Source organism: Emydura macquarii, unplaced genomic scaffold, assembly GCF_026122565.2.
Source record: "Emydura macquarii macquarii isolate MOO-44397 ecotype Brisbane River unplaced genomic scaffold, CSIRO-AGI_Emac_v2 contig_3517, whole genome shotgun sequence".
Lineage (NCBI taxonomy): Eukaryota > Metazoa > Chordata > Testudines > Chelidae > Emydura > Emydura macquarii.
Window position 1 is genome coordinate 3,432,684 of NW_027133654.1, and position 26,452 is coordinate 3,459,135.

The 26,452-nt window shown below is 40.5% G+C and overlaps 1 protein-coding gene across 5 annotated transcripts in view; it reads right to left on the minus strand.

Moving 5' to 3' along the window:
- MTR (5-methyltetrahydrofolate-homocysteine methyltransferase) overlaps positions 1–26,452 on the minus strand; it is a 71,417-nt gene that overhangs the window by 40,869 nt on the left and 4,096 nt on the right. For 2 of the 5 annotated variants that reach the window (XR_010917572.1, XM_067535748.1), the window contains exons 2-13: positions 24,252–24,466; positions 21,048–21,137; positions 20,132–20,201; positions 19,116–19,208; positions 18,900–19,006; positions 16,829–16,888; positions 15,914–16,008; positions 10,807–10,907; positions 9,596–9,657; positions 8,079–8,146; positions 6,890–6,969; positions 4,797–4,909 (exon numbers count right to left, since the gene is read on the minus strand). Coding sequence is in view for 3 of the 5 variants with exons in the window: in XM_067535748.1 (XP_067391849.1) it covers positions 4,797–4,909; positions 6,890–6,969; positions 8,079–8,146; positions 9,596–9,657; positions 10,807–10,907; positions 15,914–16,008; positions 16,829–16,888; positions 18,900–19,006; positions 19,116–19,208; positions 20,132–20,201; positions 21,048–21,137; positions 24,252–24,466 (1,154 nt within the window). In the remaining 2 variants the exon portion in view is untranslated. Of the gene's footprint in view, positions 1–4,796; positions 6,808–6,889; positions 6,970–8,078; positions 8,147–9,595; positions 9,658–10,806; positions 10,908–15,913; positions 16,009–16,828; positions 16,889–18,899; positions 19,007–19,115; positions 19,209–20,131; positions 20,202–21,047; positions 21,138–24,251; positions 24,467–26,452 lie in introns of those variants that run through there. The other 3 variants (XM_067535749.1, XM_067535750.1, XM_067535751.1) reach the window with 3 other exon arrangements.

Genomic DNA, 26,452 nt, shown 5'->3' on the forward strand with positions numbered 1-26,452 from the left:
ATCAAGATGTTGAGAACCACATTAATCAAGGAATGATAGGAAATGAAGAGAAAAAACTCCTGAATTGGCTACACACCAATGCTAGGAGCCTGGGTAACAAATAAGAGAGATTGGAATTGCTCATTTATGAGCATAAATATGATCTAGTTGGTATTACTGACACCTGGTAAGATGATTCGCACTATGGGAATGTTGAAAATGATGGATCAATAGTTATAACCTATTTAGAAACAATCAAGCGGGCAAAGTGGGAGATAGAGTGAAATTCTGTCAAAAAAGGCATTAGTTGTCTCCAAATCACTGATAACTCAGAAGAAAATGATCTTAAAAGCTTCTGGATCAATGTCTTAACAGATAAAGGACAACGTGAGGTACTAGTTGGTGTCTGCTACAGACCACCAAATCACACCAGGGAACAGCATGACAAGCTCCTTACATATAATGTGTAGGAAAAAAACCTCCGTGATCACAGGAGACTTCAATTAGAGTGACATATGTTGGAGGTCTCATGCTGCCAGAACTAAAACATCCTGGGAGTTTCCAAACATTATAGAAGACAATTTCCGAATCCAAAAAGTGTGTCAGCCAACATAGGGGAATTCTACATTAGACCTTGTCCTAACAGATAAAGTGGAACTGATCACAGAACTAAAAAATTAATGATAGCTTAGGTTAAAATGTGATCAAGTCAGAATCACTTAATAATGAGCAAGTAGAATAAAGTCCAGACCAGTAATTTATAGACCTGGTGCTTTAAGAGTGCCTGTTTCACGAAGCTGAAAACAATTCTGAGCCAAATGAGGTAGGAGGAAGAATTTAATCAGAAAATATATGAATGATAATTGGGAATAATTTAAGAACATTTACTAGATGCCGAAGAAGACATTTCCACAATCAAAGAAGGAGGCCACACTGGTTGAAAAAAGTGGAAGTGAAGGCAGCTATAAAAAATTAAGAGATAATATATAACGAATGGAATAAAGCAGAAATTGATAGTAATGAATATGAATCAGTAGTTATAAATAGAGTCCTGCAAATCCACAGATATCCGCTTCATACCTGCGGATGCATATATCTGCAGACCCATTTTTGCAGATTCTAGCTCGGATGCAGATACAAATTTTATCTGTCCAGGGCTCTAAGCGTCAGGAGCTGCCGGCTATTCCCGCCCCAGCTGCTCCTCAGGCTCCATGAGTCCCAGCCCATCAAAGCTGTGTGTTCAGCAGCAGCGGCCAATCCCCACACCGAGCTGCCCATCAGCTGATGATGGGCAGCTACCCCCCCCCCCACCCTTCCCCAGCTGCCGGCCACCCAATCAGCTGATGGGCAACTGGCCCCTACTCTGCCATCACCAAACAGCTGAGTGATCTGCAGCCCCGGCATCCTGGGGCCAGGCCTAGGCGGAGCAACAGTTGATCGGGGCCAGCAGAGGCCCTGAACAGCATCAGGAGCTGCTGACTAGTCCCCTCCACCAGGCTGTTCCTCCGGCTCAGTGAGCCCCAGTTCATCAAAGCTGGTCTCCGAACAGCTCAGGGGTGTCCTGGGGCTTGCCACCCAACAGCTGATCAAAGGGCAGGGGGGCTCGCCGCCATCAGCTGTTCAGGGGGTGTGGGATCTGCAGCTATTCGGGGGCCCAGGAAGCAGAGGGGGGTCACTTGGTAGGGGGGTAGTTGCTGCTGCTCTCTAGCAGTTTAGGAGCTGACACAGGCATCTGCCCCAGAAGAAGTCCAGAGGTTGTGGACCACGGCCGTATGATTGTTGTATAAGATTTATGTTTAAAATAAAAACAACGGTGTGCACATGTATTAAGCCACAGCTTTCTTATACTACAGTACACAAGCTGGCGCACACGCACGCACACACACACACACAAATGCTCCTCCTCAGAGGCACTGTGTGAGGATGAGCTGCTGCGGGGGCAGTGCGGATGAGGATAAACATAAATCATGGCTTGCAGATTGTGGGTTGGATACAAGCTGACACTGACGGATGCGGATCAGATGCGGATCCACATTTGTGTATCCGCACAGGGCTCTAGTTATAAATTGTAGAAAACTGATAAGGGAAGCAATGGGACAACAGGAGACCTTTATGGCCAGCAGTGTTAAGGACAACAGGAAGGAGTTTTAAAAAACATATTAGGACTCTATATTAGGAGGGTTCTGTAATTAATGAAAAAAGCCACATGGGTTTATGGAAAATAGATCCTGTCAAAATAACAATGTATCTTTTTTGCTGATATTACAAGTTTGATTGAGAAAGGTACTAGCATTGAAATAACATATTTAAGACTCTCTAAGACATCTGAATTGGTGCCACATGACATTTTGATTAAAAAACTAGAATGCTATAAATTTAACATTGCACACATTAAATGGATTAAAAAGTGGCTCACTGATAGGTCTCAAAATGTAATTGTAAAGGTGAATTGTCACTGAGCGGACATGTTTCCAGGGGTCCTACAGTACAATCTGGATTGCTTGGTAAACTGGGCACAAGAAAATATGCATTTCACCACAGCTATATGTATATGTATATGTCTGGAAACAAATATTTATGTCATACCTACAGGATGGGGGGCTATCCTGAGAAGGAGGGACTCTGAAAAAGATTTGGGTGTCATCTTGGATAATCAGCTGAACATGAGCTCCCACTATGACACTGTGGCCAAAAGAGCTAATGTATTCCTGTGATGCATAAAACAAAGGAATCTCAAGTAGGAGTAGCGAGGTTATTTTATCTCTCTATTTGGCACTGGTGCGAGTGCTGCTAGAATACTGCATCCAGGCCTCATGTCCACAGTTCAAGAAGGATGTTGATAAATTGGAGAAGGTTCAGAGAAGAGCCATGAGAATGATTAAAAGGTTATAAAACATGCCTGACAGCAGTGGTTCTCAACCTATTTACCATTGTGGGTCACACATGCAGCTCTCTATGTGTAATGTGGGCCACATCCACACAATATATATACTACCTGTATGGCCCTGAGGACATCACATGGGCCGCAGCTGTGTGCTGACTGGGCCACAACTGGCCTGCAGGCTGAGAACCACTGCCTTATAGTGACACACTCAAAGAGCTCAATCTATTTATTTGAACAAAGAAAAGGTTAAGGGGTAACTTGATTACAGTGTAAGTAATCTACATGGGAACAAATATATAACAATGGGCTGTTCAATCTAGCAGAAAAAGATATAACAGATCCAATGGCTGGAAGTTGGAGCTAGACAAGTTCAGACTGGAATAAAGTGCAAATTTTTAACAGCAAGAATATTTAACCATTAGAATAATTTGGAGTCATGGTGGATTATCCATCATTGACAATTCTGTAAATCAAGACCGTATGTTTTTCTAAGAGATATTCTCTTGGAATTATTTTGGGGAGGTTTTATGACTTGTGTTACACAGGAGATCAGATTAGATTATCAAAATCACATTCTATGAATGTACCAATCCAGAAATCATTAGTAATGCTGGGCTGATGTCATTGTCTGCAAACTGTGATTTAGACAATGGCCTGGGAATGCCTTCAATTTTAAAGCAATGCATTGGAAATGTGTTTTATTGAAAAGATCCAAGCTTTACATGGTAACAAGCAGTTCTATTGTAAACGATTTCAGGAAAATAGCATCCTGGGATGGACTACAGTAAAGACCTGTAAGTCACTAACGAAAATCTTCTTATCCACTAAGGATGTGTCTACACAGCAAAGAAAAACCCGCGGCTGGCATATGCCAGCCAACTCAGGCTCTTGGGCTGCAGGGCTATTTCACTGCTGTGTCAACTTGCAGGCTCGGGCTGGAGCCTGGGCTCTAGGACCGTGCAAGGTGGGAGGGTCCGAGAACCCAAGCTCCAGCCCGGTCCCGGAAGTCTAAACAGCAATGAAACAGCCCCGCAGCCTGAACCTTGCAAGCACAAGTCAGCTGGCACATGCCAGCTGCTGGTTTTTCTTTGCTGTGTAGACATACCATATGTACTTGATTATTGGAGGCTGTTCCACGTTTATTCAGCTGCAAAACAATGAGTGAATGCTAGGAGGGGAATATTCCTCCGTTATTTGAAGGCCCATCTGTGTTTGCTCTGTTTTTGTCACTCTGTTGATCTACAGGGGGGAAAAAAACAACAAAAACAAAAGAAAACAGCTTTTTATTGCTCACAGCCCCGACAAGCTGTGGTTCAGTTTTCCTCATCTCATGAATGAGACATCCTCATCTGCCTGACTTAGCTGTTACGTTTTAGGAGGTCTCACTCCAAACAAAGCTCTTATTTAGATGGTATGAAATAGCAGAACCACCTATTTTGGGGCAAATCCTCAAGTGGTGTAAGTTACCATAGTGCCACTTGCCTCATGGAGCTAGGACACTTTACACCAGCTGAGGATATGCCCCCCTGTCTTTTCATTTTGAGGTGGCACCACTCTAAGTTGTAGTGACGAACTTTTCTTGGGCACTTTTCCTATATCCCCCTGCCCCTTCAATCTCTGGCTCCAGACTATTGAGGATACAGAACAAATCAAGAACTATTTATTTTCTGATGGTCTCCTTGGCTATACAGCTAGTATCAAAGGAGAAACAGATTTTTCAACACTAGTTAACAAAGCATTTGGTAAGGAAGAGCGCTGAGAAAAAACAGGAAAACTAAAGGGAATTTATCTTCTTATAGCTGGTGTGGGAGCAGGCCTATGTGTAGTCCTTATAAGTAACCAGCAATGCAATGCAATGAAAAATACTGTAATTGTATAATTGACACACTGTTTAAAAAAGTAGTTAGAAGCTTAAATAAAATGGGATGCTCACTTCATAGTTGCCTGCCATGATGAGTTTAGCAAACTTCTTTGATCCTGCAACATTGCAGCGTTCACCAATGTTAACGAAATTGGTGTATGGGCCAATCCTGAAGGGCTCAAGACCTTAAAGGGACATTTTAGAAAACATTTTTTAAAATGAAGGGTAAAAATGGAAATATTGTAAAGAAAAAGCTACTTATTGCCAGTCCAAGAGGTAAGTCCCCCCTCCCCCCTTTATCCCTGGGAATGTGGATACCTCAATATATCAAGCTGGAATTGGAAATGCATCATTTCTTCTGCTAAATTGTTATGGAAATGGACAAAATCTCTTTCAACAGTAAAATTCTTAATTGCAGGCTCTAGTAGCTGAATCTCCTTTTCCACATAGACAGAGAGCCAAAAATACAAGCATAGGTGGGGCATCGCGCCAGTGTGCTGATGGGAGACAACTTCTAGAAGAAATTAACTCTACAAAGCCATACCCAGATATACGTATCTCTAACATTCTGATCTTGTAGCTGTTCTGTGCACATACCTCCCATCAACACCAATGGGGTTTTGCATGTGGAAGGGCTGTACGGCTGGGCCTTAGAACTAAGTAGTTACACTATACATCATATGTAATAAACCAGTCCTAGCTGTAACTTTCAGTCTTAGAGGCCTAACTTTAGGCACCTCGGTAATTGGCTTGAGTTGCAGAGGCAGAGAGCAAATGCAGCTTATATGGAAGCAACTCAATGGAAGCACCTCTGAAAATCAAGTCACTAACTGCACTCAAGTTGGAAAACAATGGCCAAAAAGTTATCAGCAACACAAGTTAAAATGATGATAAATGGCATAAAATATGAATTCCTCAAGATGATGAATTAATAATGCTGAGGACAGGGCTTATTTCCAAATATACAAATGCCTTAAAGTTACTTGAAACTGCAACACTAAATCCCTTATGCTATCCCTTTGATAATGTACCCAACAAGGATGATGAGTAACTTACTTCCGGACCCCCAAAGGGCAATGGCTAATTTGTCTAATTAAAAATTTACCAGTTCATTTAAAAAAAACAAACAAACAAGTATTCAGAACCTTTTGTCCCCAAATATATTGGCCTCACAGCCGTGTTTAAGACACGTATCAAATATGGTTCCCATTACATAGGAAACATAAGGTGGGGTAGCCCTTTAAGAGTTAGGCTTGACATCACTGCTCCCCTTCTGTGACTAATTAGCTACTTCCTCAGGGATGGGTCTGAACCCAGAGATCAGACAATAACCTGCAGGTCTTCGATAAAAGTACAACAATAAGCAGTTTAGTTGAGAGTCAGACTTACAGGAAGCAGGTAGGCTCTTGCTGCAACCTCTAGGTCAAGACCTCATTTGTATAATTCATGTTGAATTGCTTTGGTTTGGAGAAATCAAACCCAATCCTGAAGAGTCAGGGCTGAAATCTTGCTACTGTTGCAAATGTTATAGGATGCCCTAACTAGAGAGTTGGCCCACAGGCTTAAAGTGGGTTTTGGCTAGGATAGAGCCAAACTGGTTTGGTTGTGGATAGAGTCAAAACTGTATTCAAAAACCACATTCTAGTTTCAGATTTACTGTAGGTTAATGCCATCCGTACCAGTTAAATGGCGTTATAAACTGAAATCAGCGGCATGATCCAGTAACAAGGCATTTTCCTAGGATCGGGGTTCTCTTCCAGGCTTTGACACTCACCTGTCAAATGACCTCACATCAGCTCACCTCTCAGTGCCTAAATTCACCATTTGCAAAAAGGGATAAGCATACTTATCCTTTGGTGTGAAGTGCTTTGAGATCTACTGGTGAAAAATACAGAGGCTATTATTAAACAATAATAATTGAGGCCAGTACAGACGGGGTCTAAGAGATATTTCTTCTGATTGTGAAGTTGATAGGGTCACTCATTCTTTAGCTGTAACTAGAGATGGACCCAAGCTGTGAACTTTAGATCTGCATACACAACTTTCAGAAGCTGGAGTGTTTGGATACAGAGTTGGGATCTCGCCCATCCCTTCTGGTCTTTAGAGAGCAATAACTAAGCACATGTCAGAAGACAAAAGTCTCAAGCTGTTGTGCTCTCTCTTACCTGACAGCAGCATATACCCTTCTGAAACGAAGGAAGGGGGAATGCGAGGTTTACATGTTTTCACTGCTTCAGCAATCTCCCTGGGTAACAGAAGGAGAAAAGAAATAGGTTAAGAAAAGAATACGAATTTTTAATTAAAACCAAAATCCTGTGTGTAATATTCAAATGAAATGTACTAGACAGACACACCCCTCCCCCATAATTCAGCCCTGCCAAACAAGGGTAATAACACACTTCATTTCGTGCAGCCAATGGCAAAAATGAATGCTCTTCAGGAATATTTGTTATATCCAAATTGTAGTAAGTGCGTGAAGCAAAAACTTCTATCAGATACAAAATGGGAGATCATCACCACCACCACCAGATGTCTCATTCACTTATGGGTGGATAAACAGATTCTCCACACCACTACTCAGCCCCAGAGGTTCCTATCCAAAATCCTGACTTCTTGAATGTGGATTGTAGTGGAACAGGAGCAACAAGAGAGAGATTTCACTAACTCTCTGAGCAGGGATGCTTCTCCTAATGGCCTTGAGGTGACCCATGATGAACACAGCTATTAGGACAGCATGGCCATCTTCCTTCTCTTGGCTTCACAATCAACTGAGAGCATGCACTCAACTGCCCCCACACAAGGCATCAGAGCAATGATGAGTTAGAAGAGTTATCTCTTCCCTGCGAGAGAGGGGGTCTGCCTCTTGTGAACACCGAAGGAATAAAGGTACGAAGGAATGAAATTAATTAATTAAACATTTTTCCTGACTGGATGGAACTGTCATTTTAACCTTCTCAGATCCTTGCCTTGGCTTTGTTTCTCTCTTTCTTCCTTCTCCCTTCAAAACAGCTTTGCAATATTATCACACAAAAGCTAGACAAGAATGCAGAGCAGAAGAGAATGCAAAGTAGGGGAGGAGAAGACAGGGTTTTATTCTGGAACAGTTTCAGTACAGACAGGCAACCAGGTGTTTTACCCTTGTTTTTAACATCCTCCAGTCCCCACAAAAACAGGCCACTAATGCAGGAGCACAGCACTGTCTGCCCCACTGGCTGCAGCAGCTTGAACTCAACTGAGTTGTCTATTCTTTTTGTGATGAGGTCCTAACACGAATCATAGAACTCCAGTCTGGAGGAACAGCGACATTTTCCTTTCCAGTGTATTTCAATAGACTAAAATGACCTGTCAAGTTACCTTATATGTGCTGGAGTGGTTCCACAGCAACCTCCAACTATGTTGACCAAACCATCCAATGCAAAGCTCTGTATGCAGGGAAAAGACTATTTAGTTTCAAGTTGATAACTGCATCCAATATCAGGCAATTCACCAAAACTAAGGTAAGAAAAACTATATTCTCCAAATACCAAGCAAGCTAAAGTTCCCTGAAGAAAAACAAAATGAAACAATGTTACTGAGTTAAACCCAACATAAAGAAGTTCACTGAATTTTACCCTCTCTTACCCTAGTTTTCAGTACTATTATTTCCCAGTAACATTTATTATTCCTTCCACTTTATTCACTCCCAGTTGCTAGTATGGCAACCCTCTCATCTCTGGCCTAAAAGCTGTGGACCAAATTTGCAAATGTGTGTGTCTAAAGCTAAGTGTTGATTTACATATCTAAAATTAGGCACCTGCATTCGAAAACTGTCCCTGTGCATTTAAGTCCCACACTGCTTCAAATGCAGCCCTCCTGCTGATACTTTAAAGTCCAGGCCCCTCTGCCAGTCTCAGGTGGACAGCAAGGTCAAATAGCACTTTGGAGAGCAAGCAATGGAGAAACCTCAGTGTCCTGGACAACACTTCCTCTCCCAAAAGTGGTTTTAATGGCCATTGCAGTGTGAGATAGTGCCAAATGCATAAAGGTGGCTCAGTTTGCCTGCATGGTACTAACCTCCCTATTATACAAGTACTTCAAAACAATTTGTAAATTACAAGATAAAACACAACACTCAATTCAGTTTTATTTTGATGACTTGACAGTTAACAGGCAGTAGATAACTTCCTCCTCCATCAGTGGGAAAATCCTCCTGGAACCCAAGTTTCCAACTGCTGTCATTTGTGTTGCCTGCCAGTTTGGGCCAGGGTTTCTCAACCTGGGGATCATGATCAATTCTCGGGGTTGGAACTACCCTGCCCTTCCTTTATTGCTATATAAGAGGAGGGTCTTTCCTAGATGGGAGGGATGTTCCAGGATGGAAAAGGCTGAAAACCATTAACTTAAGCCAGAGTTACCTAAGTGAGCTTCTCTCTCACTGCAGGTCTCCTGCACAGAAACTCAAAAAAACTCACCCAGATATATGTTCACAGTTAGCTTGCACTCTTTGGTGATGAATTATTTCCCATGAGAGTGAAAAAAAGTGCAAATGCTTGTGATCTGTAGCACATGATCAACAGATCTCACAAGATAAGCAAACTTCCTGCAACTTAATGGGTGAAAAAAGGCAAAAACAATGTACGGTTTCAAAATTTGTTACATAAAAGTTTCTCCTGATCTGAGTTAGCAAGCGCCGCCATTCAACAAACTGATTATAAACTACTGAAGGAAAATGGTGTTTGTAACATACACAACGGACCGCAGCTAAATACCACGGTGATAGTCACCTAAGAATCAATTAACAAAGTGCTACAGTCTGCATAAAGTAAATGTAGAGACAACCATATTACTACTACTGTGGCAGGTAAAACCCATTCATGAGAAATATTCCATACCTTCATATGCTTGGCAGTCATTTCAGGGGTTTCGTCGTAACCTCCAAAGGCGTTGGGAAGACCTTGAGAAATATTTTCAGAGTATTACACACAGATGAGATATTTAAAGCAGCTACACATGCAGAACAACTAAAATGCCTCATCACACTTGTGATCATCATTTGTTCAATGAGTTCAATTAGTTGCTCCTAAAAGTGTTTGGGATTCCCTCATTATACAATTAAAAATTATTTTTTTAAAAAACATTAAATTCTAAATGTGTTTCTAAACCATAGTAGTAATGACATTTTTTCCCTAGAGTTAAGATGGAATGCAGTAAGGTAGGAGGAAAGTTTTCGGGGTTGTTTTTAAAAGAATTATTTCCTTTAACCTGAAAGCTAGATAGCCACTGAGTGCTGTCACAGTGCCGTTATTTGCTTTGAACTGTAGTTCAATGTAGTTGCTACATTTCTAATAAATAAAAAAAGTATGTATTTTCTTAATCACAGAGTTGCAAGTAGTAGTCTGACCTGGCCTTAAGCTATTTGCTTTTCAGAGTTGTTATTTTTTTCCCCAAGCTTCAAATCCTGTCTCTAAGAAAATTCTGGATATTAAAAGAATATAAAAAAGCGTTTGGGAGCAAACTACTAGAACATCAGATACTTAAGCTGCTAGAAAATAAAATCAGTTCACATACATTTTGCCAAATGAGTTTTGGGTAAGAAAGCTTTATTTCCCCCAAACATACACACTTCTATCTTTTTCAGAGAAAATGTTTGCTGAAAGCTGCATTGAGGCAATAAAAGAGCCTGATCCTTCAAACTTCATTTACATGAGTGGCCCCTAATCAAACAAGTAGCTTGGATGACTTCATTGGGATTGTTCAGAAGAGTAAGGGTTGCAAGACAGAGCTCCAAAAGATTTAAGTTATCAACTCTGCATCTGAAACTGCTCTGACTGAAGTTGATAGGTATTGATGTTCTGTTAAACTTCTAGATCCACCTTTTTTTTTTTTTAAAGAAGGATCACATAAATTTATACTACACAAGCTTTTGGGCCAAAAATACCTTCTGTGGGTGCTGAAATATAACAAGAAATGGAGTTAAGATGATGAGGTACTACAATGTATATACTGTGACTGACCTGTAAATTATCTATCTGCTGTATTACTTCTAGTGGTATGGAAAGGCTGGACTAATTTCCTTTGTGTACACACAACCCTCTCTACCTACCTGCATTGGGATAACAGATGATGTAGGCCGTCGTACACTTCCCAATTGTTTCAATGAAGGGCCTCATTTCAGCTGCTCCTAATGCACAGTTTAATCCAATACTAAAAAAAAATAAAAAATAAAAATTGCATTTAATCCTGATTTAAAGCAAAAAACAAACACAAAAACAAAACAAAAAAGAAACATTGGCCACAACAGTACTCTCCCACTCATTTGGTCTCCAGCTTGCCCTTCTCTTCCCACTCCCTGCATGAACAGCATTACAGCAGGACCAGATGGGTTGTGGGAAGCATACCCCATCTGCAAAAGGAGAGACCTGGAGAGTCTCCTCTCCACAAGGTCTCTGTTGCAGGGCATGGGGTGGCAGGGGGAATACTGAGTAACTCTGATCAGGGTCTCTTTACTGGGTCATCAGATCCATGAGAGGTAGCCACCTCAGGTCTACACTTCAGAGTGCAGAGGCCTCCCTGTTCCTGCCAAGATAAGGAAAAACAAGCCACAAAAGGCTGCCCCCACCAGTGTCTCAACTTCACGGTGCCTAGTAATTCATGCCATTCCCACGTATGCAAAACTCACAGTATGTTACTTTCCTCATGCTATCCTAACAACCTGCTCCAATTAAGTACCACCCACTTTGCTCATGGAAGAACATAAAAGCTTCACTGTTTTCAACATCTGAGGGGAATTTTCATAATTTTGCTCTCTCTATAATACTGTTACTACAAAAAAATGCTGTTTCTAAAGCGTACTGAGGCACCAGCCTGCTGCAACACTAGGAATGCTGAAGCAAGGTTTGATATACAAACAAGTACAACTGGAAAGTAACCATCTATTTTGGCTACATTTGTACCTGTTGCTTTCTGCACTGTAGGTGTGAAAGTACAAGCAGGTCTAAAATGCTAGGAAAGAGGCACTGCCTTCTGCTACAAGAAAAAACGGAGAAGGTAGAAAGAGCAAAGAACTGTCTCAACCCACCCAGTTAGATATGTTCTTCCTTGCTAAAACATTTTGAAAACTTGGAAGAAACTGAATGCATCACTTAAGATGTCCAGTGGCAGCATTAAGCTTGCACAGTCAAATTTACACAGCAGATATATCCTGTGTCTCATTGACTTAGACAGCAATACAGCAGAGATCTTTCACATGCATAAGCTTTTTGAATAATTTCACCAGTGTATTAGGCACAAACACGTTTTCTTTCAACACCAGATAGGCAAGTGCCACTCTTAGGGCCCAATCCTGAATTCCAAATAAAGCCAACATTCCTACACTGATGTCAAAGGGAATTTTGCATGCACCAGGCATACAGAGTAAGACCTTTAACAGATGTGTTCCCTGATCTCCTGTTCACACCATCCCATGCTTCTAACGGACTACAAGTCACTCCTTGCCACCGAAAAAGTCAGAATGCTTGACTGCTCTTACATTGCTTCTGAGGGATAAGGGTGAAAGGAGCCTTCCCCAAACCAGGTGTAACAGCAGTAACTCCTAGTGCCTCAAGAGAGACACAAGCTACCCCAAAGGGATGGGAAGCAGAAAAGACCATGTCTTGCCCCAATGCGCCTCCCATTAACCAGCTGAAGTAGCCTGCCACAGAGCGGGCTATCGGGATGGCATAATGGGCATACTCCCATGGAACATCCCACAGTTCAGGGGCAGCTCAGCTCAGGACTGGGGTGGGTAAGGTCAGAAGTCAAAGCAACTACGTTTCTTACGTGCACATGGGTGGGAATTGTGCAAAAGGTAACTGCAAATCAGAGCAAAAGAATTTGCCTGCTGACTGTACGATTACTGAGGAATAACTATACAGACAGCATTCCAATCCCCGTGCTCCAGTTGGCTTCTAATAGCCATCAGTGAGTGGGGCTCTGCGTACTGTATAATTATTTTCCCATAATTGAACAATATGCAACTCCCCTTACTCTAACAGGTTGTAGTCTAACAGCTGAGTCTGTAGCTTCATAGCATTTCTGAACTCTGTTTGGAGTGGATCATTCTATTTAAATATACCATAGATTTCAATGGAATCATTTTACAGCCCCCACTGAATTTTGTTTTTAAGCAAGTACAGGTTATACACACATAAGTCACTTGTATGGTCCCCCCAGATACAGGTATCACGCACTATGGAGCACGGAACGTGTCATTACAAAGATAGGAAGACAATTTATTTTCATGATATAAGGAAGAGCTCAACAGTCAGGATTGTTGAAGTGAAGTAAAGACAAGGGTAGTTAATGAGGCCATCCGTACCAAATGTAGATAAATGCAATTGACTCTACACTGTTATGTCATGTTTGATTTATAAACTGGCAGCTCACTTTTTTTTTTTTTAAAAGGTTGTCTCTTCATCTTAGCCAACTGCATTTCCCTCTGCCTTATCTCAGCTCCATCTGTCTCTCCGAACACAGGCTTATCTGTCGCCTGCTCTCTCTACCTCACTTCAGTGGCAAGATATTTTAGAGGCAACTAGAACAATCAATTAATGAAAACATTTGACATTCTCACTGGATTCACCACGTGTCGGGTACCAAAACCATTTCTCCAGATCTTCTGAGGGATTTACTCCCACAGCAGAAGCTGACATGAGGCTGGCACCATTTAATTTTTTTTTATTTTGAAAGTATGCCCATCAGACACCTGGAGATCACTTATCTAATTTAAAGGCAAATGCTGTACTTCCTGACCAATATCGTTCAAAAATAATTTCAGCTCCCACTCCCACCCCAAGCTCAAATCTGAGAAAATAAATGAGCCTTTCACCATGTCCCAAAGGCCAACAACCCTTAGGCCAGAAGCTGATGAAAGTGCAGCAGTTACAGCACACCATTACCATTTGATTTAGTTGGGGTTGGTCCTACTTTGAACTGGGGGTTGGACTAGATGGTCTCCTGAGGTCCCTTGCAACCCTAATCTTCTATGATTACTGTGGCCACCCCTTCTCCTCCTCTGACTGGTTGTTGAAGCCACCTGTTGTCTCTTGTCACGGGTCATGGTTGTAAAGGTCTTTGGGGGAAGGAACTGTGTGTAAAGCAGTTAGCTCACGAGAGCCTTGGTCCCTGAGTATGGCTTCTAGATACTAGCACAATACATATAACGACAACAGAGCTCTGTCAAACCCAGGGAAAAAGCTAATCCCACATTTAAAGGCCATTCACTGAGAATGCCCTGCCACCTATTTTCAGACACTCAATTCTAAGAACTATTAGCAACAGTTCCCCAGCCAATATCAGCTATGCTGATACAAACTCTTTCACACTCTGTGTGATAATATCCTTAATCAGGACCCAAACCAGAACAGTGATTTACAGATCAAACACATTTCCCCAAATTGTACTCAGGAGCAAACTGAAAGCAAGTGCAGATGTCAGAGAACAGGTATAATGTGTTCCCTGCAGTGAGCACCACTAGACACAGAGAGCCAGACTCTCACTTACACCACTTTGGTAGCGTAAAGGAACCTTAACGTAGAGTTAAATGCAACTCTCACTCATTTTAAGGCTTTGTTTGCCATGGCAATGTAAAGTGGCATTAGCGTAAATCAGACTCAGGCCCAGAGTATTTACACACACAAACAATATTTAATACAAAACTCTCTTAAGACAATGTCAGTTTCTGTTCCAGTGCTCCTTCTATCTTCCCTAGAGAGGCTACAGTCATGAGCACCTTTTTTGAGGCCAAGATCCATAACAAGCATAGATCTCTACGCTGTGACAGTGAGAGAATCAAGGTAACACCCTGTTCCAAGAGACACCATATGTTACTTTTGCAGCACAGTCTGGTCAAGGAAAGTGGGTTCTCAAAGGGGAATGGAATGCGTCAGAAAAGCTGGATTCCTTCTATGTTTGTGCCAGCTCATGCTTCTGCATCACTGGGATGACAGACTGCTGTTTTTAACTGGGATTGGGTTGTAAAAACAAAGAATGGTTTGTCACAACGTACACTGAGTACATCTACTAATAGCAAATTAAAATATTTAAAATTGAAGGAAAATTTTGCCACGTAAAGGCAATTTACTTTTTTGTGTAAATCTATATGTAACTGGAGAAAAAGATACAGAAAATCACTAGGACAGGGGGAAAAAGAAAGGGAAAGCATGGTGACATGCAAGGCTCTGTGCAGCTGCCAAATTTTACAGAATCTAAGTTTTCATTTAAAAAAAAAGTTCTAGCATTTATGTCTGCATGGAGAAGAATACATGTTTATTTAAATTATCACCTAGAAGTGTCAAGTATTTTTCAGAACAAATACGTCTTTATGAACAAAATTTAGTGAACATTTGGAATTTTGTAACAAAATTGGAAAAGGACACTGCAACAACATCTCATGATTTAGCTCTCTGATCAGACACTGGAATCTTTTTTTTTCTTTTTTAAACTATTATTTGTTTCCTCCACCAAAGCTATTTAGTCCCAGTCTACAGCAGATATTAACTCTCTGCCAAGTAAATTTGAAAGTCTGGGCTTCAGATCCAGGCATGATTTCTGAAATTGATTTTAAAACAGTTTGTTCTTGTCTAGATCAGCCAGCTCCACCATGATAGAAATCATGTTAGGCAGAATCACGACGAAACTGAGCTCCATTTTCCAATATGGTGCACAATCCAATGTTGATCAGGCCTCAATTCACACCCCATTTGTGGCCAGGAAGGTAGAGGAGTGACTCTCTTCAGAGAGAGAATGGAAAAGCAGTTCCATCTCTTTAGAGGAGAAAGCAGTTATTTCACTTCCTGCTCCGCTTTTGAAGACTGACATCATGGGACTCACTTAGGTCCTGGCTACACTGCATTCAGAACCACATAACTAGCATTTGAATATCACTGTGCTCATAGACAGTTGTTCATTGCAGGGTTCTAGCAACATTGCCCTTACCAGCATGAAACAGAAACTTTATTAAGCATATCAGTAACAAGGACTCACAAATGAGGGGTACACGCTCCACCATGGTTCTCAGGAAAAATAATTCCTGTCTACACTGGACAGGGAAACCATACTCCAACATGCTAGCAACATGCATGGTTAAGAACCTACTGTGGACAGGGTCTTACGAAACTTACCATTACCCTCTAGTCTTAGAATAATGGACTCTAGAAAACACATTCTCTTACCAAAGTGGCTCACTGTGGGATACACTAATGACAAATGCCTCTCCTGTCTGGCCAGAGAGAGTGCGTCCACTCTTATCTACAATGGTTCCAGAAACCTAAAATACAAAGGCGGCAGAGGGAGGAGAGAAGACCACACATTATTCTGCACTCCAAAAGTCAAAACAAGCTGAAGAGTGCTCAGTTCAAAGTGACGACAGGCAACCCAAGCAGGAAATCAAAATAATACTTTTTTCTGTGAAACCTCCCCAAACATTCTATCAGGCAGAAAGATAAACTTGTGACCAAAGGGCTTCGGTGGGTCACTCACTGCACTAACCTTTATTTTTAATAAATAAATCTCTCTTGGGGTGTACAGTTCGTTGGTTGAGGTTATCAGCTAAGGATCCGAACTGTGATCACTGCCCCCCTCCTCCTTCCCTCACCATCCATAACTGCTACCGTTAGTTATTATGTAAGCCCCAATCTTGCAATGTGCTATGCACAAGCAGATCCTTGGGCCCACGTGGAACCTCCCATAAGTCACAGCACACAGCAGAATTGGGGGCCTTGGACTATCAGCTTCCTGGGGAAGGCACCTGGACTTTAAAAAAAAAAAAAAAAAAAAAATATCTGTGAAGTGCCATGAGCAAGTATGGAGCTATATAAATAATAATATTTTGACCTCAAATACTCTCCGTATGTTATAGGAGAAATGTTTTCCACTGTCTTAAGGATATCAAGATAAGTTAATCAGAACAAAAAGGGCAATTCTAGAAAACATACTGACTTTTTCATGTTATACAGTGTCTTTTTTGTTTTGTTTTTTAAAAATGCACCATGCCATCACCATCTGAGCTGCTACCTCGGTCTTGTTAGAGAACCACACATACAATTATTAAATCATTTTAGTTAGTTAGTAAAATATCTTGTGCTTACAAATATTGGTCTGGGATCATACTCTTCCTCAAATAGTTTCTGGAGCGCAAAGAGAGCTGCCTGTTTAATAATAAAGGTTACAACAAGTTAATGGAACTTGAATAGCCTTTTACACAACTTACCATAAAATATTGCTAGAGATTCTGGAAAAATGTACTACATTTAAGGGCATTCCTTCGCCCCCAGAAACCTCTAGGTTTTCAACCATGTTATGGTGGAGTTAAATGTATCAGAGCAGCTAGACAGCCTGAGGCTCTTTTAGACCCAATAATCACATCAATGCACTTGCTAAGATGTGTACACTGTTATTCATCACTCATGTCCATAGCATGTAGGATAATCAAGCCTTTGAAGTCTTTGCATCACATATATCTACCATACATGACCAGAGTGTGGATTTGAAACGTTTAATACAGTTGCATGTATTATTCCCAATCCCAATTCCCCTACATATGAACCCATTTAGTCCACAATAATTTACACAAAATTTTAACAACATAAGATAGGTCAGTAATAATATCAGGAAAATTCCTGCCTTAATGAGCATGAGGTGTACTAGGCAGGAGTTGTAATGGCCTAGTGGGAAGGTCCTTGAGGTATCCTGCCTGCCTAACACAGGAAAGCTGAGGGACAATATGCACGCCCCTCAGCATTCAGTTGGGGGGCTGGGCTCCTTGCCATGCCTCCAGACTGGCTGGCCACACCTATGTAAGGGTCATGGCATGCCACTAAATGCATTAGCCAGCCTCTGCACCCTGCCCTTCTCCTGTGAAAGTGTGCTGGATGGAAGGTGAAGGGATGGACCCTCTGATAAGCCAGAATTTTGCCCACAGTAAATAACCATATGAAAAAGATGTTATGGACTGGGGCACTTCAGTAGATTTTATTCTTTATGTTGATTTAAACAAAAAAGACCCAAAACAGTGATTCACATATTTTTCTGAACTAGGCACTCACTTTTGAACCACAAAATAATAAAAACTGTATAAAATTACATTGTAAAAGACAATCAATAGAAATTCCCCTAATTATTCCATCATCTGTGTTTAACAGCCAAACCACAACAATCTTGAAAATAACAAGCCAGACTGGTCTACTTTTGTTTTGGAGGCTGTTATAACTCAAAATTATATTCCCCCAGCCCCAACCTATGAAACAGGGAGTTCTCAAACATTTTCATAGTGAGGGCCACATCTTAACAGAGAGATGTTCTCATGCACCACCTACCCAGCAATTCATAAATGCATGAAACACCTCTCCTATTTGCAGTCACATAACATTCTTGTGATAACACACAGTTGCCTACATGGAAAACTATAAGCATTGGATGCATTTGCAGTTGTCTTGTAATGCAATTTATCATCTGGGAATAAGGAGGAGAACTGGTACCATGTGACCAGCCAGCTCTGTGGGGACCTCACTTTAAGATGCCATGTTATGAAATTATTCCTGTCCCAGAAAGAGATCCGTATCTTTCAGATTCCACAATATGAAACCCCAACGATTCACAGTGGGACTCTGAATACCAAAGAAGAAGATCTGCCCTCAGATATGTGTGTGTACACACACATGCATGCACCTCCTATTCTCTTTGACAGAGACGTATCCCAGGGTAGAATTTGACCTTTTTAATAGTCAACTTTCATTGTCACTGTAAAGACTACGGCTGGTCACAAAGTTTTAAATTTTGACCAAAAAAAAAAAAAAAAAGAAAAAAGAAAAGAAAAGGGGGTAGGGGTTCAAAATAAATGCCATACTTTTCCTCCCTCTTTGTCCATGAGCTCTAGTAAAAAGCCTTGAAAAATCTAGAATTTATATTAGAAGTCCTGACAAACTTAACTGCAGTGAGACTATCTGGTGTCATATTATCATTTTAAAAGACAAAGAGAGTAGCCTCTTTTTTAAAATCACCTACAACCATTAACTACATAGTACAACAGGTAAAAACACCAGAGAAGAGAACCTTTTAATGCATTTAATAAGTAGTAGCTGTTAATCTCTCTTTAGCCTCAAACTGGAATTTTTTTATTTAGGCATTTAACGAAAGGTTCAAAGCACTTTCAAGTCTCACCTTGGCATTGGCTGTATCAAATATGGTTTCTACTAACAAGATATCAACCCCTCCATCTAAGAGTCCTTTGGCTTGCTCTTGGTATGCTTCAACCAGTTCATCAAAAGCTGTAAAATAGGAATAAGTTTAAGTGGTTTATCTCACATATTTTGCTGGAGACATCTTCTTATAAGGCTATCATGAAAGTTAGAATAGAATTAAATTACAAATACTTACTGATGTTCCTGTAATCTGATCTTTCCACTGAGGGAGACACAGAGAGCGTCTTGTTTGTCGGACCCATAGCCCCAGCAACAAATCTCCTACACTCTAAACAAGGGAAGAAATATAACTCATCACCTCTAGCCACCTATAGTCATAATATTGTAACAGTCTCCTAGGCCTTCATGGCAACAATGTCAACTCAGAGTCTCCTGTTCCAAAAGCACAAGTCCCTGCCACTTCGGGTAGAGGAGAATCTAGATTAGTTTTGGACAGTTAAGTAGTTCTAATTGTATCCAGGAAGGATCAATGGTATTTATACACACCACCATCACAAACCATCAATTCAGTCCAAGTTTTCTTTTAAGTACTCTTTGTTGCCTGAACATATAGCAGATCTCATTTAACATTTTTAACTGCACAGCACAGAGCTATAAACAAATTCAGTGCAGTAAAAATATATTCTAATCACCACATTTAGTTTCAAAGAAGCGTGAACTGCTTAAAAAAAAGGATGTGCCTTAATTCTTATATTTTTATTATATTTAAGAACAAAGTCAGGGAGGTTTGTCTGGACAGTCTAATGACAGGTTTATAAACAGAAAATGCAGCTTGGTGTTAGAATGAGAGAGAAAACTTGGAGACAGCTAAATTATCTTTTTATCCAGTGTTCTTGCTAGATAGGGAGGGCTCTACTAAACACTGTAGAAGAGGTCATTTTTAGGAATGACTGCACATTTAGGGCCGATGCGGTGAGCTACTGAGCATCCCCTGGCAGATGCTGGGTGAAATCAGACCAGGAGGATTTCAGTGGGAGTTGTGGACTCCCAAGAAGCATTCAGGACCTTGTGAAAGAACCAAAGTAATATTTTGCACATCTAAATAGCTTATGAGTGTCGGATGCATTTGGCTTCTCCCAGATGCAACCAACTGCACCACACCAAGTCACAGTATTTCAAAGCCCGTAATGAGAGGACTGAACATATAGAAGGGAACGTTTGAATACAAAGAGGAAAAAAACCCCACTCTACCTGTCTGAGCAGTTACATCATCAGCTGCTTTTCTGGCCACTTGTGCCGAGACTTTGTTTAAGTGATAAACCTGGAAGAAGGACAGCCAAATTACTGTGCGCTAACAGGCAAGGCATTTTGTACATTATGACTCTTCTCTGAAGAAAACTAGCAAAGGAACTTGCAAGAGTAGCCCTCTTCTATGCAGGGCTGGATTAACGCAGGGGCTTTAGGGGCCACAGCCCAGGGCCCTGGGCTAAGGGGGGACCCCACAAAAATAAATCCCCACCCCTTCCCCCACAACATGGGCCCAGCACCCTGGCCAGGAGCTTCTCCCGGCCCCAAGCAGCACCACACAGTGGCCGCTCCCTCCCCCCCCCCCCCGCCCCTCTCCCACATAACGTGGGCCCAGTATGAGTGTGAGTGCCGCTCAAAATCATCTCATGTGCCACATTTGGCACGTATGCCATAGGCTGCCGACCCGTTCTACATGTTTTAAGACTGAAACGTAACCACAGAACGGCTTTATGTGAATTAAAAGGCAAGTTTAGTATAGCATTAATAGCCTCAATGCCATAATTGTGATCATTTTGTTTTAAATGAGGAAAAAAACTTGTATACAGGGGCCCCCCAAAATCTAATACCCCCAGGCCCGCAGGAGAGTTAATCCGGCCCTGCTTCTATTGCAGCTTGCAGTGCATTCTAAGTGTTCCACAGGCTAGACAAATACATAAAAGCACTACAGCAAAACTTTAAAAAAAAAACCAAAAAAAACCATGCACGGGGAATTGCTGTGTTGTATGAAGCTCAGAAAATTCACTAATAAATTCAGCAATAAACATGAGACTTATGGACTCTGGGGACTAGGTTAATTTTGGCTGCTGGGACAACACATCTCGATTAATATCTTAGCAAGTAAGCGGTTTAAAATTCTTACCAGATGCTCAAGGCCATAGTCAGCTTGTGCAACCCTAGTGCTGCTGAAAGTGTTTGTTTCAATGATATCAGCACCAGATAGCAAGTATTCCTGCAACAAGAAACAACTACTGAGACCCAAGGATTTCAGCTCAGGAGATGGAAAAGAAGGGAGTCACAGGAGTCTAACATTTTGTGACTCTCAACTGAACAAGACAAAAATAACTGCCTCCCAATTCACAGAAGACCAAATCCTGCAGTGCTTACTCCTGTTGCTTTGAACAAGTGTTTGACACATTCAAGGTTACTCTCATACACAGAGTTTATTGTTTATGGTCACACTTTGTATTAAGGTTATATTTATAAATAGTTTATAAAGGGTTAAAATTATCAAGGCTCCCATTCAAGATGGTACATTAGGCACAAGCTTAACTTTAAGCATGGTAGTAATCTCACCGTTGTCCTTAAAGTTAGACAACCTTCAAGAATCAAGGCCTAATAGATGTTATAAGTACTTTACAGGCATGAGCAGCATATGTTATAGATGGTTATAATCAACTTACTGAACCACTTGTTAAAATAGGATTAACAGTTGTTATTAACTCTTTATAAATTATGTAGAAATCTACCCTTAATAAAGCATGATCGTATTTGTAGGCTGGGGTTGAAATTCTGGCTCCACTGAAATTAATAAGAACTTGGCCATTGATTTCAATAGGACCAGGAATTCGCCCAAGATTTTCAAACAGTGACGTGATGGTGAGAGGGGTCATGTCAGAGGCGTATAAAACGTTAGCAGGACTTGCCCAGGGACGCCATGTGGAATGAGAAAAGAAGGTGGTTAGATGAAGAGGCAGGACTGGAAAAGGAAAACTCAACAGTATGGATGCAGCGACATAATATGAGAGCACAAGGGGTCTGAGGAAAGGAATAATAGGAGGTTAGGTTAGGAGGATTATGTTTAATTACTAAGTAACTGTGAGAGCTTGTTTTTGTAATCCTCATGTGCTTGTCTTTCTATTTCCCCACCTACATTGTAGCTCACACTTACTGTGTCAGGTATACATATACGTTACAAAGAAAGCTCTTTGGGGTAGGGACTTTTGTCTTCCTATGTTTGGAAAACATCTTGCACTAGTGAAATATGAACAAAAACAACTGTTTACTCAGAATATAGGTGTGCAAACCTGCACACTCAAAAACTAGGCTACTGTCAGTCACACTTGGCACTTATGATGATTTTAAGTATTTACACATACAGTTTTTTAAATGTTTCTTTCCCTGTTATTCTGTGACTGACCAAAACAACCAATGGGGGAAAATGACTGCCTGTCAACAGGAAAATAGAAAACCTGACTTTTTACAAAATCCGGCCACAACTGTTTGCAATGTAAGACTACAAAATGAGTGAATTTGTTTTCTCTGACCTTTTTCATTTTCTGTGATTGTAGGTGTAATATGGAATAGGGAAAGAACTTGTAGGCAGAAATGTGATTTGACAGTATCCCTTTAATGACATACACAATAAAGCTGGGGGGTGGGAAGAAATCAGCTATATCTTAGGCATTTTAGCAAAATGCAAATTGGCAAGCACTGTAATTCCTTTTCAACATTCCTGCAGTATTACAAGCATTCACCTAATAGGTCTGATCAGAAAGACTTGAAAATGAAAAAGGATTCCTAAAACAAAATATTACTCGTTAACGTAAGTAGAACAAATGTCACTAGGGTTCACTATTATGTGGATTTTCTTAAAGGTGTGTGAGAAGATGAAGGAAAGTCACACGATGAATTTTATATTTGGGTCATAAAAGTACGGATGTGATTACACAAGTATAAACCATTGGGATTTTTTGAAATAAAGAAACAAATGAGTTCAATAGTAATTAAGGCAAAAAAATGTTTAATCAAACTGATGGCAGAATAGGAACATATCTAATGCTAAAGACAATATTAATTTAATTTTAAAATTAACTAGTTGGAAACTAATATTCCCCTCTCTACTCCCTATTTTGAATACACACAAAAAAAGCTGCTAATGAAGACTGTAGATCCAAAGAGTACAGTGACATTTATGACATCATTTACACTCTTAACTGTGTTTCACTTTCATCTCCTTCAAAAGCATTCATTAAATGAAAAAACAATTTTGTAATATTTTTGACCCTTCGAGCTCGTCATTTTATCAAGCACAGAACATTACTGTATATATATTAGTAGGTAATAATGCACTTGAACTGGGAAATCCACTTTGACTTTTGAAAATAGGCTACCCACCTTCTCTTCCTGTTGAAGCTTACCTATTAGTTGAAGCACAGGTAAAAACAATTTAAAGGCACTGGTGGCTTCTATAGCGACAGTAACCAGATGTCCCGATTTTGTAGGGACGGTCCCGATATTCGGGGCTTTGTCTTATAGAGGCACCTATTACCCTCCACCAATTTTTCACACTTGCTATCTGGTCACCCTATCTGTGACTAGGCACCATTTTGGGGTGGGAGAGGTTAACTATTTAAGAAAGTTGGAAGGGCAGTTTTAGAGTTATTTTCTATAAATATTTTAATGTCCAAGAATTCTGCAGAGCTCAAACACAGGTCTTGTCAAGCCTGTAAATTCAATCAGTTACATTAGTTGGGAGGAAGGAGATTACAAACTCTGGAGCTCCAGCCTTAAAAATTTTCAAGGTTCAGAGCCAAGACAGCTTGGTTGATACATCATGGTCAATCAGCAGACACAGCTATACAGCTTTTTTCCTTAAATCTCTACAGAGCATTTAAGTCACTGCTTCTTTTTCATTTTCTGTTACTTAAAGACTATGAGAATTAGAGTAGGATGCTATATTACTTTCTTTTTACTAAGTTTTAATATTTCACAGTAAAAATATTTAAATGATGGTGATTGTGGAATGATCAAGGACATTAGAGAGGCTATAAAAACAGAAAACTCAGTAATAACGGGGAATTTCAACTATCCCTATTCTGACTGGGTGCATGTCACCTCTGGACAGGATGGAGAGAGAAAATTTCTAGACACCATTAATGACTACTTCTTGGAGCAGCTGGTTCTGGAAACCACAAAAGGAGAGGCAATTCTTGATTTAGTTCTAAGTGGAGCAGTGTAATACGTGCTTTCAAAGCCTCTAAAATACTGTAATACATTCAGAAGAGTCAGGATTGTTTTTTTTTAAATCAAAATGCCTGTATTCAGAAGTCAGGCGATACAATACCTTATGAATTTTGTAGATTATATCAGGCTGAGTTACACTCAAAAGGTCATTGTTGCCTTTCAGATGTTTGGGATGATCCTTAAATTCTTGCCCACGAAAGTCCTCTTCTGACAATGCATGCTGCTGGATCATGGTCCCCATGCCTCCATCCAAAACCATAATCCGCTCCCGCAAAATAGATTCAATTTCATCTTTCAAGCTCTTCTTGGTATTCACTTTAAAAAATTACAATTAAAACAAAAGTAAGCAACTTTGAAATTCCTTTCCCCCCGCCCCTCCCAAAATACATAATTTTTAAGTCTAAGTACTTTGATTTTCAAAGTCAGTTTCAGTCAAGAGTTATTTAATTATAAAATAGTGATCAGTTATAGTACTGCAACTAATGTTGTGCTATTTTAACATGAGCAAATAATGCTGCATGAGCAGAACTCTGCACCCATATGGAGCCCACAATGAGGATTCACCTGTACATAGTCAGTTGCAGAAGCAGGGTCTACCTATATACCCAGTATGTATCCTTTTCCATAAGCAACTAGGCATAGACCTATCCCCCTCACACACACTACATTAGCATTTATTCACTGAAAATTTTGTATATGTCCTTGTACAAGTTCTCTCAGGGGCTTACTCCTGCAGTCTTTACCCAAACAAGACTCCCACTGCACAAAATGAGAGTTTCTGTAGTCCTTATTCAGGTGAATCAGCTCCAGCCTTACAGACTTTACTTCCTTGGGAAAGGTATGGACCAAACCCACATATCTCATGACTGAACTTGATTTTCAGTTTTAGATTTATTTGACCCGACAACCACCCTGCTCCAGTGAAAAAGGCTGCCAGCTTCTTTTCAAGGCTGAGTGAGTGTGCACCTTTTACAGCTTCCTTATACAAACACACCATGCTTTAGCTCTGAAGAATTCTCCTACCACCCAAATATAAAAACAACACAATTAGTGATGCTAGGAACAAAGAATATTCATGCATAAACATGCATTCAAACAATCTAAGATTTGATTCGAAATTCATTGCTGAAGACCACAGAAAGATTTGCATTTACTTCAACGTACTTTGGATAATGACCTCAGGCCCGAAATTTAGGTTTTGTTTTAAAAACGGGGGAGGAGGGGAAATTCAGAACTTAAAATGAATAGAAGTATGTCCTGATTTTTAAGTATCAATAATTTTTTTTAAAAAAACCCACACAAACACTGCCTTGTAGGGTTAGAAATCAAATCATGAGTGTTGTGCTAGCACGAGCCAGAAACTAATACATAGAGCGGGTCAGAAAAACTGCTGAAATATTTTTTTCATCAGAATTTGCTGATTCAACTTAATCAAATAGTTTCGCAGAGACAGTTGGTTTCCTGCCAATTTGCCCACCTGGCAAGCTGCTGGGAACTCCAGGGATTCCAGAATCTGTAGATCCTGAGCAGCCTGCCTCAGAACCAAGGCTCCATTCCCTTTTGCAGATAATTTTGATTGTTTTGGGGGGGGGTGGGGGGATTATTGTAAATGGGAACAAAACTGTTTTGGAAATCCTCTACAAAACTGAACTAACTTTCTCCATGCAGAGGTACTTAATGAACAGTAAGCGAAACTAACCACTTCAGCTCCAATGTCTACACTGAGCAAAATGCAAAAATAAGCAAACAGCAAATAGTGCAGAATTGAATAGATTTTTTTAAATTCTTTCCCTTTGAATCATCTAAACGTGTTATCGGTATCACAATTCTAAAAACACAGCAACCTGCTGTATTAACAGTGTCTCTAACCATCTCATCAACTGCAACTATCTATTTGGGCCCTCATCCTGCAATGATGCATGGGAAGATTCCTTCCATACCAACTTCAACGAAGTTTTGCATACATCCACACACATGGACCTCATTGCAACATCCAGGCTTTGAAGACTGGTGAAGAAAACAAACTGCTCCTTCAACAAAAAAAACAAACATTTAACAGCACCTGCTTTTGTACAGTCACTGAGCAAAAGGCAAGATACACTATGACAGACACCTGCAAAAAACTTCTTCAAACATAAACAGGAAATAACCTTCTTGCTCTTAGCAATCAAGCTGAGAAAAAAAACCAAAACAAGCAAATTATACGGGAATACTGTGCTATTGGGTGATGTGACACTACTACTACAACTACTTTTATTTCAATCAATACTAGATTCACAAATCCATCAACATGATGAAAAA